This window comes from Agelaius phoeniceus, chromosome 5, assembly GCF_051311805.1.
Source record: "Agelaius phoeniceus isolate bAgePho1 chromosome 5, bAgePho1.hap1, whole genome shotgun sequence".
NCBI classification, from domain to species: Eukaryota; Metazoa; Chordata; class Aves; order Passeriformes; family Icteridae; genus Agelaius; species Agelaius phoeniceus.
Window position 1 is genome coordinate 67,270,842 of NC_135269.1, and position 14,466 is coordinate 67,285,307.

Genomic DNA, 14,466 nt, shown 5'->3' on the forward strand with positions numbered 1-14,466 from the left:
GAAAACACACTTTACCTTCCAGAAACTACCAGTGTTCCATCATCCAGCAAATATTCTTTCACATTCTCTGGCAGGGGAAGAATAACACTGGAAGAAATGTGAAAATCTCTTTAATACCTTATTATTAATTGTTATAATAAAAATCCTAGTGAAATAAAAGAATTTGTTTTTTTCATAGCACACACCCCAACAACACTATGTTTTATCCCCTAACATTATGGAAGAAAATTCTCTTTTGCCCATCTTATCCCTCACCCAAAAAAGCAGTGCCCATTCTCCTTCCATGGAAGCATAGGACAAAAATTTTAGATGAAATACAGAAAAAATGCCCCATTCCTTCAAAGCTTTAAGAAATTCCAAGTAAAATTGTGTGCAGCTTGTGAGGAGACAACATGTTGCTCAAACTAAAGGTTTTCCTTCTGAAATCCAAATCAAAATTTGCCTATGCCACCCTAAGGTTCCAAAAACACAGGACTATCACTAAACTTACCAAAAATAAGCCTGTGTTCAACGCTAAGAAAGATAAAAGATCAAATACTTTGATTACTAAAAACATGATGTCAGCACTTTTTGATCCAGCAGGGTGGCTATCTTGACTTCCCTGAGCTACTGATAATTCTTGTAAACATCTCATGACCTGGAGCAGCACCTTAGAAAGTGCAGAATTTCCAATGGCTTCCAGAAATACATAGAAACACCAAGGAGGCCACTTGGGTTGGATCTACTCAGTCATAGTTTAAGTAGGAAGTAGGAACAGCAGTGTGGACACAGGATGTGGACAATAAGAACAGTGTGGGTATCTCCTGATGCTTAGCATGGAGTCCCACCAGGAGAGCAGGGAGCACAGGGGTACCTGGCCTGCCCCAGGGCTTCCCAAAACACTCCCTTGGGATGGAGAGACAAGACCCCAGCTCCCTGGGCTGCAGCTGATGGCTCAATCAATCCTTCATGCCCCACACAGGTCCCTCTATCTGACCCAACCCCAGGGAATCCCAGAATGGGTCAGGAAGGGAGCCCAGGGCTCATCTGCTCTGACCTCCCTGCTCAGGCAGGGCCATGCCAGAGCACAGGGCACAGGGATGTGCCCAGACACTTCTGGAATATCTCCAGTGAGGGAGACTCCACAGCCTCTCTGCACAATCTGCTCCAGTGCTTGGGCACTGCACAGGACAGAAATTCCTCCTCATGTTCAGGTGGAGCTTCCTGGGCATCAGTTTCTTCCCTTTGCCCTCTATTGCTGGGCACCACCAAGCAGAGCCTGGTCCATCCACCCCCTCTTTAGAGATTTATATCCATTAATAAAGTCCCCTCTCAGACATCTCTTTTTCCTTCCAGTACCTTAAGGGAACTTGCAGAAAGATGGAGCAAGACTATTTACAAGACATTGTAGTGACAGCACATGGGGGAATGGGTTCAAAGTCGGTTTAGATAGATATTAGGAAGAAATTTTTTCTTCTGAGGGTGGTGAGGCCCTGGCACAGGCTGCCCAGAGAAGCTGTGGCTGCCCCATCCCTGGAGGTTGGAAGGGGCTTGGAGCACCCTGGTCTAGAGGAGGGTGTCCTTGCCCATAGCAGGGGATTGGAACCAGAAGATCTTTAAGGTCCCTCCTAACCCAAACCATTCTGTGCTCCCCGAGGCTTAACAGGCCCAGCACCCTCAGCTTTTCCAGTCCCTTAACACGCTCGGAGCCCTGCGCTAGACCCGTTCCAGGAGCTCCATGTCCCTCCGGAAGCGGACACAGCACTCCAGGTGAGCCCCGGCCGGGCTGAGGGGAGGAGCAGGATACCCTCCCTCGCCCCACACTCCTCCCAGCCGCTCCCACACGCTCCCGTAATGCCCGCACCGCCTGTCCCAGCCCCCGCCGCCCCTCACCGCCCACACCTGCGGATGGTGACTGCCTTGAAGAGCGGGTACCACACGGAGAACTGGCAGTGCGCCACCTGCTCCTTCTTCATCCTCCTCTTCCTCCTCCTCCTCAGCGCGGCCGCTCCCGGAAGCTCCCGCTCCGCCCGGAACCTCCCGCGCAGCTCCGGGCGCCGCCCGGCGCCATCGCCGGCGCACAGGGCCCGGCCCCGCCCCGCCGCCTCAGCGCTGCCCGGAGCCGGCGGCGCCCGGAGCGTCCCGCGGCGCTGCCTTCGCTCTGCCCTGCCCTGCCCAGGAGTGGCTGAGTAACGCCTTATCCTTGTAGGTTCTGCTGTTCTCCCTGTGCCCGCGTGTGCCCTGCATGGAGCTGTTTCATAGATGTTAAGGGGCTGGAAGGGATCCTAAAGATCATCCAGTTCCAATCACCCCCTGCCACGGGCGGGGACGCCTCCCATGAGACCGGGCTGCTCAGGGCTTTATCCGACCTGGCATCCACGGCTCCCTGGGCAGTCTGTTCTGGTGTCTCACCACCCTCACAGTAAAGGATTTCTTCCTTATATCTCACCTAAATTTCCCCTCTTTCAATTTGTACCCATTACCCCTTGTTCTATTACTGCAGTTCTGATGAACAGGTCCTTTCTGGCTTCCCTGTAGCTCCTCCAGGTGCTGGAAGGCGCTCTGAAGTCTCCACACAACCTTCTCCACTTTCCTCAGCCTTTGTAGGGGAGCTGTTCCAGTTCTTTTATCAACTTCGTGGCCTCCTCTGGGCTTGCTCTGACAGTTCCATGTCCTTGTAGTGTTTGGGACACAGGACTGTGCACAGAGCTCCAGGTGGGCTCTCACAAGAGCAGGGGAGAGGGGCAGAACCTTTGGATGCAGCCCCAGGCTGCAAGCTCGCACTATCAGCTCGTGTTAAGTTTTTTATCAACCACAATTTCATTTTGCTGAGTCCCAAGTCAGGCATTAACAGAGTAGTATGGGGGATATTTAAGCCCCGTGGTTCAGCTGTTGTGTCCCCTGCATGGCGTTGTTTCCTCCTGTGCCCTCACATCTGCAGTCTGGGGATGTCTCCCCTGTAGCCATGATATTTTTCTGAAAAGTCCTTTCCTTAGGATTTTTCCTCCTGAGAAGCTGAGAGGCTCAGGAACAAAATGTAAACAATGGTTATCTGCTGCTGTGGAATGCAACAGGTGCATCTGTGATTGGTCTCATGTGGTTGTTTCTAATTAATGGCCAATCACAGTCAGCTGGCTCAGACTGTCTGAGACACAAGCCTTTGTTATTCATTCTTCTTTTACTATTCTTAGCTAACCTTCGGATGAAATCCTTTCTTCTGTTCTTTTAGTATAGTTTTGATATATATATCATATAATCATAAATCAAGCCTTCTGAAACATGGAGTCAGATCCTGGTCTCTTCCCTGTTCCTCGGACCCCTGTGAACACGGTCAGACTCCCCAGCTGTGTGTGACACCTCAGCTGTAGGGAAGTTTCATAACACCATGGGGCTGCCTCTCACCCTCTTCTGCTTCTGGGAGATAATCCTTGTTTGCTTTGCAGTTACTTGCCCATGTTTTGTTTGGCACTCGGTGGGTCATCCATGCTTCCAGATACCGTGATAAAAATGAAACATTCTCCCCCTACTTTTCTCCCTCCCCTCAACTTAATTGATCCTAAATTGATTTTGTTTCTAGAGTCATAGCACTAAAGTGCAGGTAACAAGTTTAAAGTGCCTTAGGAGTTTTAAATGTTTATCTTCAGTTTAGATATCTCAGAGTGCTGTTGGTTAAATCGTGCATAAAATGTTGTCAGTGTCTCTTTTGCACATTCTTTATAGGAAAATCTGTATTTCGTTTGACCTTGACCTTGAATTTGCCATGGGACCCCCATTGCTGAGCTTCTATTAAATGTGGTTGCTGTCAGCTGGAATGTGTATTTGGATCAGAGAATGTCTTCTGAAAAGTGATTTAGGAAAGCTAATCCATCTATCTAAGTATTAATATTGAAGTATAGTTCTGATATCTTGACTTCTCCAACTGATTCACAGATCTCAGCTGGCTTAAGATCTTAACTGCTGGGAAGGATAATTTGGGAACTGTAGAATGGCTGGATGCTGCCTTGAAAGGAAGCCACTCAATAAAGAAATAAGCAATGGGAATAAAGTTACATGTTTTATAAATGGCATGGCTTTTCAGGACAGAATTTGACCAGAGTTTTGAAATAAATAGAAGAAGTAGCATGATTTGCCAGCAGTACACTCTAACATTGGGCACAAAAACTACCAGACAAAGTAGAAAACATTTATTTTCCCCCATAATTGATAGTTCCAGTGCTGTTGATTCATGTTAAGGCAGCTGATAAATGTGACCACTTTGACATATTCTTAACATTACATTTATAATAATTAAAAATGTGTATTCTTAGAGCACATGTAATCTTAAATCAGGTAGCCAGGCTGCTGTATCAGCTGCATTGAATTTTTAACTCAGATGAACTCATATTTATATGCAGAGTGAATTTTATGAGGTAGAAGAACTGCAAGACAAGGCATGTTCTGAAAGCTAAATAGGCCTTTAGAAACCTCACATTTTAGTGTTAAATTTAATTTTCAGTTGCAGCTAATTTTGTTTATGAACAGGAGCTGTTACCATCCTTGACAGCATGACTAACGTGAGCTGCCAGAATTGCAGCCTTCGTTTAACCAAACAGTATTTCAGCTTTCTAACAGCAGAAATTCTCACTTCTGTGCTGCCAACTGAATCTGGACAAAAATACTGTTTTGGTGGAACTTCTAAAAATGTCACTATACATAGAGTTACTGCACCCACTTGTGGAGGAGACCCAAACTACAGAAGCTGGGCTAGATCAGCATTCCCCTCTCTTTGAGATGTTCACCCATTTTAGGTTTCAGTGATAATTCAAACCACTGAAACTGTGTATTTTTGTTGTTGTTATAAGTAGCAAGTCACTGCTGAATCTCTCAGGAGAGAGCAAGCTGTTTTGAAAACAACTTCTGCCATAAGATGAGTATTTATTTTTATATGGCAGTATATATATCTGCCATGCTCTAGTATTTATTTTTTTTTTCATGATACAGCTGTGGTAATCCACATTTGGGAAAGATACACTGATATTTGTGCAGAAGGATTGGGGTGATCAATGGAACAGGATTTCCTGTGAGGGGAGAGTAAAAGAGCAAGACTTAGCCCAATCCAAAGACAACTTTAACAAGGCTATGGTTCACTCTCTACTCCTTTGATATATTTATATTGACAATGCAAAAGGCTATAATTCATCCCAAATGTAGGAGGTGAATTTGCTGTAGCTGGGTATGTAAGGTTTGGTGTTTTTAAAGACACCACACAGAGCCTCCTTTGACTGTTTCTCCTGGGCTGTGCTTCTTTTGCCTGTGTTTGGTGGGAAGCTTCATCTTGTATTTGAGAGTCACAGCATGGGACATGGCCCTTGTCCAGAGAAAACTCTTCAGTCCTAAGAGAGGGGAGTTCCAAACATTGGAACAGCTGACTGAACTGAAGTGGGGTAGAAACTGGAACACAAGCGAATGAGCAGTTTGTGTTACAAATAGTGGTAAGGTAGATAATAAAACTGTAGATTTGAAAAGGAGCTTCATTGCCTTAAAAGAATAGTATACAACTTTCTTTTTCTTTCCTTTTTTTTCTTTCTTTTTCTTTCTTTTTTTTTTTTTTTTTTTTTTAAGGAACAGAATTTGGTTTAACAGGTTAAGGTTTCTTTTCAAGACTTATGTTGCCTTAAACCAGTCTTCACATTTGACTTCTATCACCAACTTCACCTAAAACCACTTTCTTAAGAATTAAGAGAGAGCCTGCCCGTTGTACAGACCAAGGAAATTATTTCATGTACTTTAGTTTTACTCCTGCTGATAACCAGAAATATTTAGTCCTACCTGTTCCTTTTAACTACTTTCTGCAAGCACATGTCAGTCCAGTATGTAAGAAAGCTGATTGTTGCCCTTTCATGTTTCACTGGTGTGCAACAGATGTCACCACAAAAGAGATAAAGATGAAGTCAAAAATGAAAGTGCTGAAGTTGGGTGTGACTGAGAAGCTTTTCACACATTTTGGTGCTGTTCTTTGCTAGAGACCACACAGAGCCTTATTAATCCATAGCTGAAGTCATGGAAAGATTCTTTTTGACTTTTTGGAAAGATTATGACCATCAAAGCTATGGATGATTGAGATCTTTAAGATTATCTCATCTCATCTCTCCTGGTATTTAAACTGATTTGTTTCTTGTCACTGTCTTTTGCTTATGGTTCATTATTATTTTCAGGATTTCAGTATTAAGTTAATATCAGAGATGGTTTCCCTGGTGTAAGTTTCTGTGCTGAAAGTGCCCTGTAGTTCCACAGTGACACAGGGTCAGTCTCTAATACATATTTTTCTCTGCTGTCTGCTGTGTCTTTAGGCTGGAACTGGATGGGGGGAATGCATAATCTCACTTTCCTGGGGATGCAGGCTGAGGCACAAGCTGCAGGTGCAGAGCCTTGCTTTGGGCACTTTTTAAATGGAAATGCTGCCTTTTGCATGGTGTTGGACACATCATTCCCAGTAAGAGACTCGTGCCATGGTCACACCAGCCCCATGTGCTGCCCCACGGTTTTTGACCTTGTTTTTAGTGAGAGGATTGAGTCATTCACGTGTCTGTTTGTGATGGAAGCTGGAGGGAGGTTCTAGTTCTTATTTTTAATAGCAGACAGTTTTTACCACTGAAGTCCTCTTGGTATAAGGGTTTTTTTTTTTGGACTTTCACAGTGGAGTGCACAGTCCTGTTGTCCAGACACTGTTGACAGAGCATTTCACCCAGATCAGAATGCCACTGTTTGAAATGCATTATTGTCTGTATGTGTGTCTGACATTTGAAGACACTTAACTAAGTGTCTTCAGCTGGCCTAGCTACCCGACAGCTGATAGGACTATTGAAATTATACAAGTCAGTGATTTGACCCAAATTTACATTTCTCCTTTGGATTATTTGGCTCTGAAATCACTGGGTGGAGCTGAAAGCATGAATTGAACATGCCATCACACGTCCCTGACTTCCTCCAACAAGCTATATTTGTTAATTTACGATGCAGAAATGAACCTTTTAACTTTACACTGAAAGCAAATATTGATTTTGTTTCATATATATCTGGACTTTGCACAGGAGGGGAAAAACCTGACATTGCTGAAAATGGCAGCTGAGACATCCACAGAAGTTGCAAAAACAGCTAAACAGTCCGTGCTTAAGGAAGAGGTACAGCATGCTTGGGTTGGGCACTTTTTGTTGTTAAATAACAATTATTTGTGAGTTTGTGAGTGCAGAGTACAAAATGCTAGAGAGGCTGGATTTTCATAAAAAGACCAAAAAATTCTGCATGATTGTCAGAGAGTTTAAAAGGTGTGACATTCCTCTTTATTGAAATAATTATACAAATTATCAATAAGGAGAGAGAAATCTACAGAAATCTACAGTGTTGCATTATTTTAAGCTGCTTCTCTTTTTTTTTCAGATTTTGCATCTGTTTCTTGTATTGTCTCTTCAGGAGGTTTTTCAGTGTTCAGAAATAATGCTGATATCTCTGAGAGACTTTACAAATTGGTGGGTTATGAAACTCAGCAACAATTTTCTCTTTCAAACAGTTTTCTGTTTCTTTGAGGTGGCAAAGCACCAAAGGTTGCTTTAACATTTAGGATTGTACCACGTTTGATGTTTGCTGAAAGGATTTGAATTTAGACAATTGCTGTTCCAGAGACATCAGAAAGGAAGCAGTAAGAATAATCCTGAGAAAGGATTCTGGAGCTACTTCATTCTTATTAGAAGCACTTTCACCCTAAACTGCCTATATTTATTTCTGTTCCCTTTAAAGTGAACTCTTAAAAGTTTGTTTTTGGTGTTAAGGCAGGTTTGGCAGTGTCCTGCTCCTGCTGTAACACAAATGTGATTTCTTTTATTTGTTCTTCATGGAGTGAAAACACTCTTGGAATTTCTTCCAGTTTCACAGCACAAGGAAAGAGATTTGTTTGTATTATTTCTTTTCTCTTAGGCATTTTTTAATATGAATATTTCACAAGCATAAAGGATTTAATTTTTGTAATCTTTTTGGGTTTTCTATTAAGAGCTGGGTATTTTGCAGGCAGCATTTTCATTTTATCCTCTTTTGGTTTGGTTTTGTATAGTTTTTCTATGTTTTTTTTGTTTGGTTTGTTGTTTGGGGTTTTTTGGTAATGTTTCTTAGTTATTCTCTTTTTTAAACAATGTGCTCTTTCATATCACTGGAAATTATAATTAGATCTTACATATTTTAAGCTATTTACTTTCTTCAATCATTTTGTGGGCTTAATACAGAGAAGTATTTACTCTCTTTCTGCCAGTGGCTTTTATATCAGAAGTGGTTCTGTAACTGTGCAGTAACAGTGTGGCCTGATGCTGGATTATCTTCCATGAAAGTGGGAGCTGATCTTACTTTATTCTTCCTTTTTGTGGGAAGGCACATTCAGGCTGGTATAAGCAGATGTTTTTTGCCCATCAAAGTAATAGACAAAGAAATAAAAATAACTCATTTTAAAAGAAGTTACAGTAAAAGAAGCAAACTGCTAGGCTAATATCTAGGCATTTTTCTCTTTTAAATGAATTGCATCAAAGATGAGGAAACATCATAGGGAAAATAAACTCACTTAGCCCAGAAAAGGCGTTTGGGCATAGTGTTAATGCCAAGCACTCATTCAGCAGCTCTCAGAACCCTAAAGGGCAGATTTGTGTCACTAAAGGGCAGATATGTGTCACTCTCAGAGCTGCAGAGTACAGCAGTTACACAAGGGCAAGAAAAGCTTCAGGGTAGCTTGGTTTTCAGTCTTGCATGCTCAGCTTTTGGGCTGCTCTCTGCTAAGGGGGTACTCGTGAGCACCAGTGTAGCTGAAGTCTCTGGGCTGCACTGAGACCCTTCTGCAGCTGATATATTACCCTTGCAAAATCCTACCAAAAAATTAGGACTTTGCAGTACATAAAATCCCACTGAATTCATCAAAACTTGGTTATAAAACCAAGAAAGATGTTAAGGTGTTTCATGTTAAGAAAAGCTACTGTCTTGGGGTTGTATTTTTATTCATATTCAAGAATTTAGAGTATTTTTTTTTCTGTGTTAGCAACAGGAATGCTGTTGCACATTCCTGCATAGGTGTGATGCTGAAATTTTTCTTCAAAAGAACTTAAAAAAATTGTGCTGTTTCTCCCAATTCTTTGGGATTAATTTTATAATGTATTTAACAAAGAATTCTTTATTTTAGGTCATTGTAGAAAGACAATGGTTGAAGCTTTCAGAAACAACTTACACTGATCCCTTTGGGAAAACCAGGTAATTGCCTCTCTGGTGTTGCAGATTCCCAATTGCACAGACTGGGCCCAGCCTAGAGAGATGAGCATTACAAACACATCCCTCCAGACAGGATGAGAGCTATTCACTGTGAGGTTCCTTCACAGTTCCTGCTCTTCAGAGGGGAGAATCTTTCTCAGGCAGATGTGCAAGCACTGGGATTGAATTTGGCTCCTAAATCCTCTTGGGCACATTGGACTTGTGCTGCATTTCCAGTTCTTTGGAAGGATGTTACACAGAAGCAAGTTCCAGCTATGCAGCTACTCTGTGACAATCAAGAGTCCATCCTGTGGCTTTTCTGGTTCTTCATTGTGGGCTCCTTTTTCCCTGCTGGTGGAGCTGGATTCTCCATATTATTGACAAATTAATGTCCTTAATTAAAATAACATTGTATGTTATCATTTCTGTCCAATTCTTTTGTACTCTTTAGTTTTGCTGTGTTTATGTAGATGTTACAACATGCTGTTGTAACATGTTCCCTCCCCTTGTGTGTTAGATTCTGTACTGATTGCTCTCTCTAGTGCCTCCCACTTCATCAGCAGAGTGTCCTCTTAAAATTAGCAAGATTGGATTTTTTTGTGTAACTAAAATTAATTATTTTCTCTCTCCCCCTTAAGTAGGCAAAAGAAAACTATACTATAGACATTTTATAGTGCCAGTGTATGACAGGGCCTGCCTATGGCCTGCTGCTTCTTACCAGACCTCACTGTGGGATGGTACATTTTGCTTTAAGTGAAAGTAGCAAGAATAGAAGATGATTTCTATATTCATTTGTTCTTTTCTCTGTTTAAACAGAACTTGGGAAACTGTAAAGCGTACTGGGAACAAAAAGGGAGTTACAGCTGATGGTAAGAATTGGTGGCTTTTTCTCTTTGCATTTTTTTCCTGTGAAGGTCCTTCTGATAAGCTGACAATGCAGATTTTGAGCTGATCTGTTCCTGAATGAGTGAGGATGTGGAGCAGTGGCTTGGCAGAGCTGGCTATACCCTGAGCTAATGAAAGGCTAACTGAAGTGCTCAAGAATCAGAACCTTACTGGTGGGAATGCTTTCCCATGGTCACTTTGTTCACTTTAAAATGATGGAGCACTTCCTAAGACATCAGGGGTGCCCTGACACAGAGTAGCTCCCAAACTGGTGATTGGGTCTACTGTTAGGGGCCAAGGGGCTCTTTGGGACATGATTTAGAAATGGTGGGTAGAGAGTTCCCTACAGAGGCTTTCAAGCAGTTTTGGTAGGCAAGAGAGCCCTTCCCTGAGGCTCAGTCTTGCTTGGTATGTGTGCCTCTGGCTGGCTGGGGAGCTTTGAAGATCTCTCACCATGCATGTTATAAAGAGCTTAAGTTCATCATTCAGGATTATGGAGCAGGCATCCAAACATTTAATGCTCAGAGTAGCAGTTTGTGGGTTCCTTCCAGATCTGGCACTAAAACCTCACTTCCATGTCCTTGTGTCTCCCATGGCTGTGGCAGGTGTGGCAGTGATAGCAGTGCTGCAGAGAACCCTGCACTACGACTGCATTGTCCTGGTGAAACAGTTCAGGCCCCCAATCAATGGCTACTGCTTGGAATTTCCTGCAGGTCAGTGGCTGAAACATTGGGATGAGTCACATATGGTTCAGTGTGTTTAGATGAGCTTGGAGTGTCAATCTTTATGTATTTTACAAGGTTAGACTTGAGGATCTCCAAGGTCTTTTCCAACTTAATTGAGTCTGTGATCTTAATGAAGCTGTGGCTGGAAAACCATGCTGAGCTCCATGTGCTATTCCAAAATAGGAATATTTGATAATCAAAAACAAAATAAGCTTGTTTTAGCAGATTGGAGAAAATTCCCTCCACTTCTCCTTTCTCTAAGAGTCAAAGCATTTGGCTTCTTTCCCTCATGAGAATATTAATGCCATTTTTGGGGAAGGCATCATGATTCTGTAGATAATTGGTTAAGGATGTGGGCAGCAGGATAATGAATCCAGGGATTGGAATCCTTCCTAACACTTATCCCTCTGTAAAGACAGAGTAGTGAGCATGTTTCCCCTCTTCCATAAAGCTTGATTAGATCTCAGGATGGATATTACAGTTAAGTGGGAAGCTTTTAATTGTTTTTGTGTGTTATGTATCTCCCAGGCCTCATTGAGGAAAACGAGTCAGCAGAAAGTGCTGCGCTTCGAGAGCTGAAGGAGGAGACTGGGTACAAGGGGGAAGTCATTGAATGTACTCCAGGTCTTTGCTTTTCCTTATTTTTTCCCACTAAAGCTAATTCTGTCTTGATGGCTACTCTAAATGTCTGAAATGCTCTAAACCAAAGGGAAAATCCAAGCAGCAAAGCCTATGCAGATTAGCAGGGTAGTATCTCATGGCTGTAAAAGTGAAACTTTGGTCCTTGATGTGAAGCAGTTGCTGAACTTCTGCCTGAAGTAAGTTTGATGTCTGTAGGGAGAAAATTGCTATTAATTAAGATCCTTTACACAAAACCCAATTGTTCAAGCTGTGATTTGGCATTTTAGTGTAAAGGTCTAAATTGCTGGACTTCTGTGAACTTAGAAAAAAAAAGCTGCATGATGCAGAGGTCACCCTTGTGTCAGCTGTGGGGATGTGACAGTACTTGTGGGGAGGTGACAGCACTCGGGTCCTCCAGCTGGAAAGAAGAAAGGAGAGTAATTGGAATAAATTCAGAGATCCTTTGGAACATGATTGTTCCAATCCTATGCTTCCTACATAAGATAAAATGAAGGCAAAATGAGGATCATAAATCAAACGAGAAGGTAGGTGAGGCAACTTAGGATTTTGAGGAAATATCATTGCAGTTGAGTCTTGTCTCTCAATTATTGGGTACCACTGCATGCTGGGGACTGGGAGAGGTTGGAGACAGGTGATGGCAAAATTAAATTCCCACAGACTGAGGAAGTGTATAAGGGATAGTTCACAGTAAATCTTTAGTCTGTGGAATGGAAAGTAAATTTGGCTGTGAAAACAACTCTTCCCAGGGATCTGTAAAAGAGCTGAGAGTTACAGAAACATTACTTCTAAGAATTTGTGAAGACAAAGTTTTTGCTACTCTTACAGCACAAATGTATGCCAAATATATATTCTCCTATTGTATCAGATACATTTCTGTGAAGGCTTTTGTTAAAATGTCAAGGTGCCTGAGTCCTGCTCTGGAAAATGAACCTCTCCATGTGCTTGTTGGCAGCTCTGTGCTTGGACCCAGGAATGTCAAACAGCACAACACACATTGTGAGTGTCATCATAAATGGAGATGAGGCTGAGAACACGAGACCTAAGCAAAACCTTGGTGAGTTTTGTACCATTTATTTGAAAATGTTAAGAAGATAACAAAACAATGGGTTTAAAACAATTAACCCCACCACTTCATCTCTTCTGTCCCAGCTGATTTGGATGCTGCACATCCTTCCAATCACATCCTGCAGTCTAGATGAGTGTGTCTTTGCTGAATCCACTGGGGAAACCCAGATGTGAAGTGTCAGCTGTTGGCACACTCACAATTCTAAAACATTTCAGTGCCAAATTTCAGTAAGGGCATAAGCACTTGTGAACCTAGATACTGCTCTCAATTGTGGCTTTACTCTGGAAGTAATTGCAGTGTCACTCACAGTCAGTTAGCCATCAAATGCTTTTTAATTATAAACCTCAGTGTATTTCAACCCCTTAACCCACTACTCTTTTCACTTGCAGATGATGGAGGTACGTAATGTGACTGTGATCTCATTGACAATAAGGTCATGATTCTTCATATGGCAAGTTTTACTTGGAAAAAGTCAGTTAAAACTGGTTTTTATTTGTGCTTGGGTAATCTCCTGACCCTAATCAAATGTGCCTGAGGTTGACTTTGGCCTAGATGCAAATTCCTGAGGGGCATTATTACGTCAATTATCTTTCCCAGTATTGCACCTATAGCACCAGTATTTCAGGAAATACAAATTGCTGCCCCCCCAACAGCTGTAGGTCAAGCCCTAAAGACAAGTAATTCAGAGAGACATGGGAGGGGTAAGCCAGCATAAATTCATCATTAACAAACCCTTTGAGATGGTTTGGTCTTGAAATGCATCTCCAACCCATTCCTGTACCAGAAGAAGCCAAACAAGTTTTCTTCAACAGTGTATTTTTCATTCTCAAAAGGGAGGTTTCTCTTTGAGGATTCTCTTATCCTTCATAACTACCAGCTACACTTTTTCCCCCAACTGTTTTTACAGCTTTTTTTCTGCCAAGTGTGTTTTTTAGTGAGCCCAGTCACTGCCTTTCCCCATTTAATTGATCTTTTTTTGATATATGAAAGCTCACAATTTTTGGATGATGATGAGCATTAAATCAGTTTCCTTCCCCTTCTAAATTGCAAGAAACAGAAAATTGAGGTAAATTTCTTTACTGTTCACTAATTGAAGGATGTATAAACCTTTTTCTTCTCTCCTAGAATTTGTGGAAGTTGTTTCACTTCCAAAGAATGACCTACTGCAAAGGATTGATGGTAAGAGCTTTCTGACACATTAAATGCACTAACATGAGCTTCAAGAATCCCTTCTCAAGGTTCCTCCTTTCTCACCCTAGAATACATTATGTTATATGTTAAGCAAAAAGCTGTGAGAGACCTGGCCAGGTATGTGAGTTAGTGATAGCAGGAGGAGTTTGCAGCATCTGGAATGCTACACATCTTCCTTTTAGCAAGGACTTACATTTCTGTAAAGGTGAGGTTTTAACAGCATCTCATGTTTTTTTTAATTTTCAGAGCTGGCAGCAGAGGAGCAGCTGGCAGTAGATGCCAGGGTTTACACTTACGCCTTGGCTCTGAAGCACGCAGCAGAAAAACCGCTCCAAGTTCCTTTCATGAAGTTCTAGAACTGGACAATGAGAAATTGAATTCAAAACTGCCCAAGCTGGATGGCTTAGAAGTATAACTCTTCTTGTAATCAAGGTCATTTGCTTTACTTGTAGAGCAAAAAAAGTGTTTGTAGTAATGATTCTGGTATTTTTATTTCTAATTATGTAACTGACAAAAAGCATTTCTTCTAACTCCTCTGTCAAGCCTTGACAGAATATCCATAATAAAAACACTGTTTAATTTTCAGAATGGCTTATTTCTCTCTAGATTCCTCTCTGCACTTACAGTTCAGTAAGATGCTTAGGTAACCGTGGTTGGTACTGTAACACCATGGTTCCAAAGGAGGCAGGGGCAGGAGAGGGAGTGCAGGTCTCTGTCACTCTC

At 42.1% G+C, this 14,466-nt stretch overlaps 2 protein-coding genes across 13 annotated transcripts in view; one reads left to right on the forward strand and one right to left on the reverse strand.

Annotated features, from left to right (window-relative positions):
* CDC123 (cell division cycle 123) overlaps nucleotides 1-2,015 on the reverse strand; it is a 51,520-nt gene extending 49,505 nt beyond the window's left edge. For 8 of the 9 annotated variants that reach the window (XR_013182508.1, XR_013182506.1, XR_008534095.2 and 5 more), the window contains exons 1-2: nucleotides 1,882-2,015; nucleotides 16-87 (exon numbers count right to left, since the gene is read on the reverse strand). Coding sequence is in view for 3 of the 9 variants with exons in the window: in XM_054631024.2 (XP_054486999.2) it covers nucleotides 16-87; nucleotides 1,882-1,955 (146 nt within the window). In the remaining 6 variants the exon portion in view is untranslated. Of the gene's footprint in view, nucleotides 1-15; nucleotides 88-255; nucleotides 396-1,881 lie in introns of those variants that run through there. The other variant, XM_077179237.1, reaches the window with a different exon arrangement.
* NUDT5 (nudix hydrolase 5) lies at nucleotides 1,632-14,331 on the forward strand. 4 transcript variants are annotated; one of them, XM_054631027.2, is made up of 9 exons: nucleotides 1,632-1,749; nucleotides 7,050-7,139; nucleotides 9,170-9,237; nucleotides 10,051-10,103; nucleotides 10,725-10,832; nucleotides 11,373-11,468; nucleotides 12,439-12,540; nucleotides 13,678-13,731; nucleotides 13,990-14,331. In XM_054631027.2, the coding sequence occupies exons 2-9, from the start codon at nucleotides 7,077-7,079 to the stop codon at nucleotides 14,097-14,099; spliced, it is 654 nt and encodes a 217-aa protein (XP_054487002.1). In that variant the 5' UTR covers nucleotides 1,632-1,749; nucleotides 7,050-7,076; the 3' UTR covers nucleotides 14,100-14,331. The 4 variants fall into 4 exon arrangements, with proteins under 4 accessions (XP_054487002.1, XP_054487001.1, XP_054487003.1 ...); XM_054631026.2 differs by lacking the exon at nucleotides 1,632-1,749 and adding an exon at nucleotides 2,048-2,184; XM_054631028.2 differs by lacking the exons at nucleotides 1,632-1,749; nucleotides 11,373-11,468 and adding an exon at nucleotides 2,048-2,184.
* The last annotated feature ends 135 nt before the right edge of the window (nucleotides 14,332-14,466 follow it).

Bases quoted from the DNA above. Each gene is read 5' to 3' on its own strand.
- NUDT5 (XM_054631027.2), top strand. From the start codon at position 7,077: ATGGCAGCTGAGACATCCACAGAAGTTGCAAAAACAGCTAAACAGTCC. The intron at 10,104-10,724 runs GTAAGAATTGGT...TGGCTGTGGCAG, and splicing joins AAAGGGAGTTACAGCTGATG to GTGTGGCAGTGATAGCAGTG. The intron at 13,732-13,989 runs GTAAGAGCTTTC...TTTAATTTTCAG, and splicing joins CCTACTGCAAAGGATTGATG to AGCTGGCAGCAGAGGAGCAG.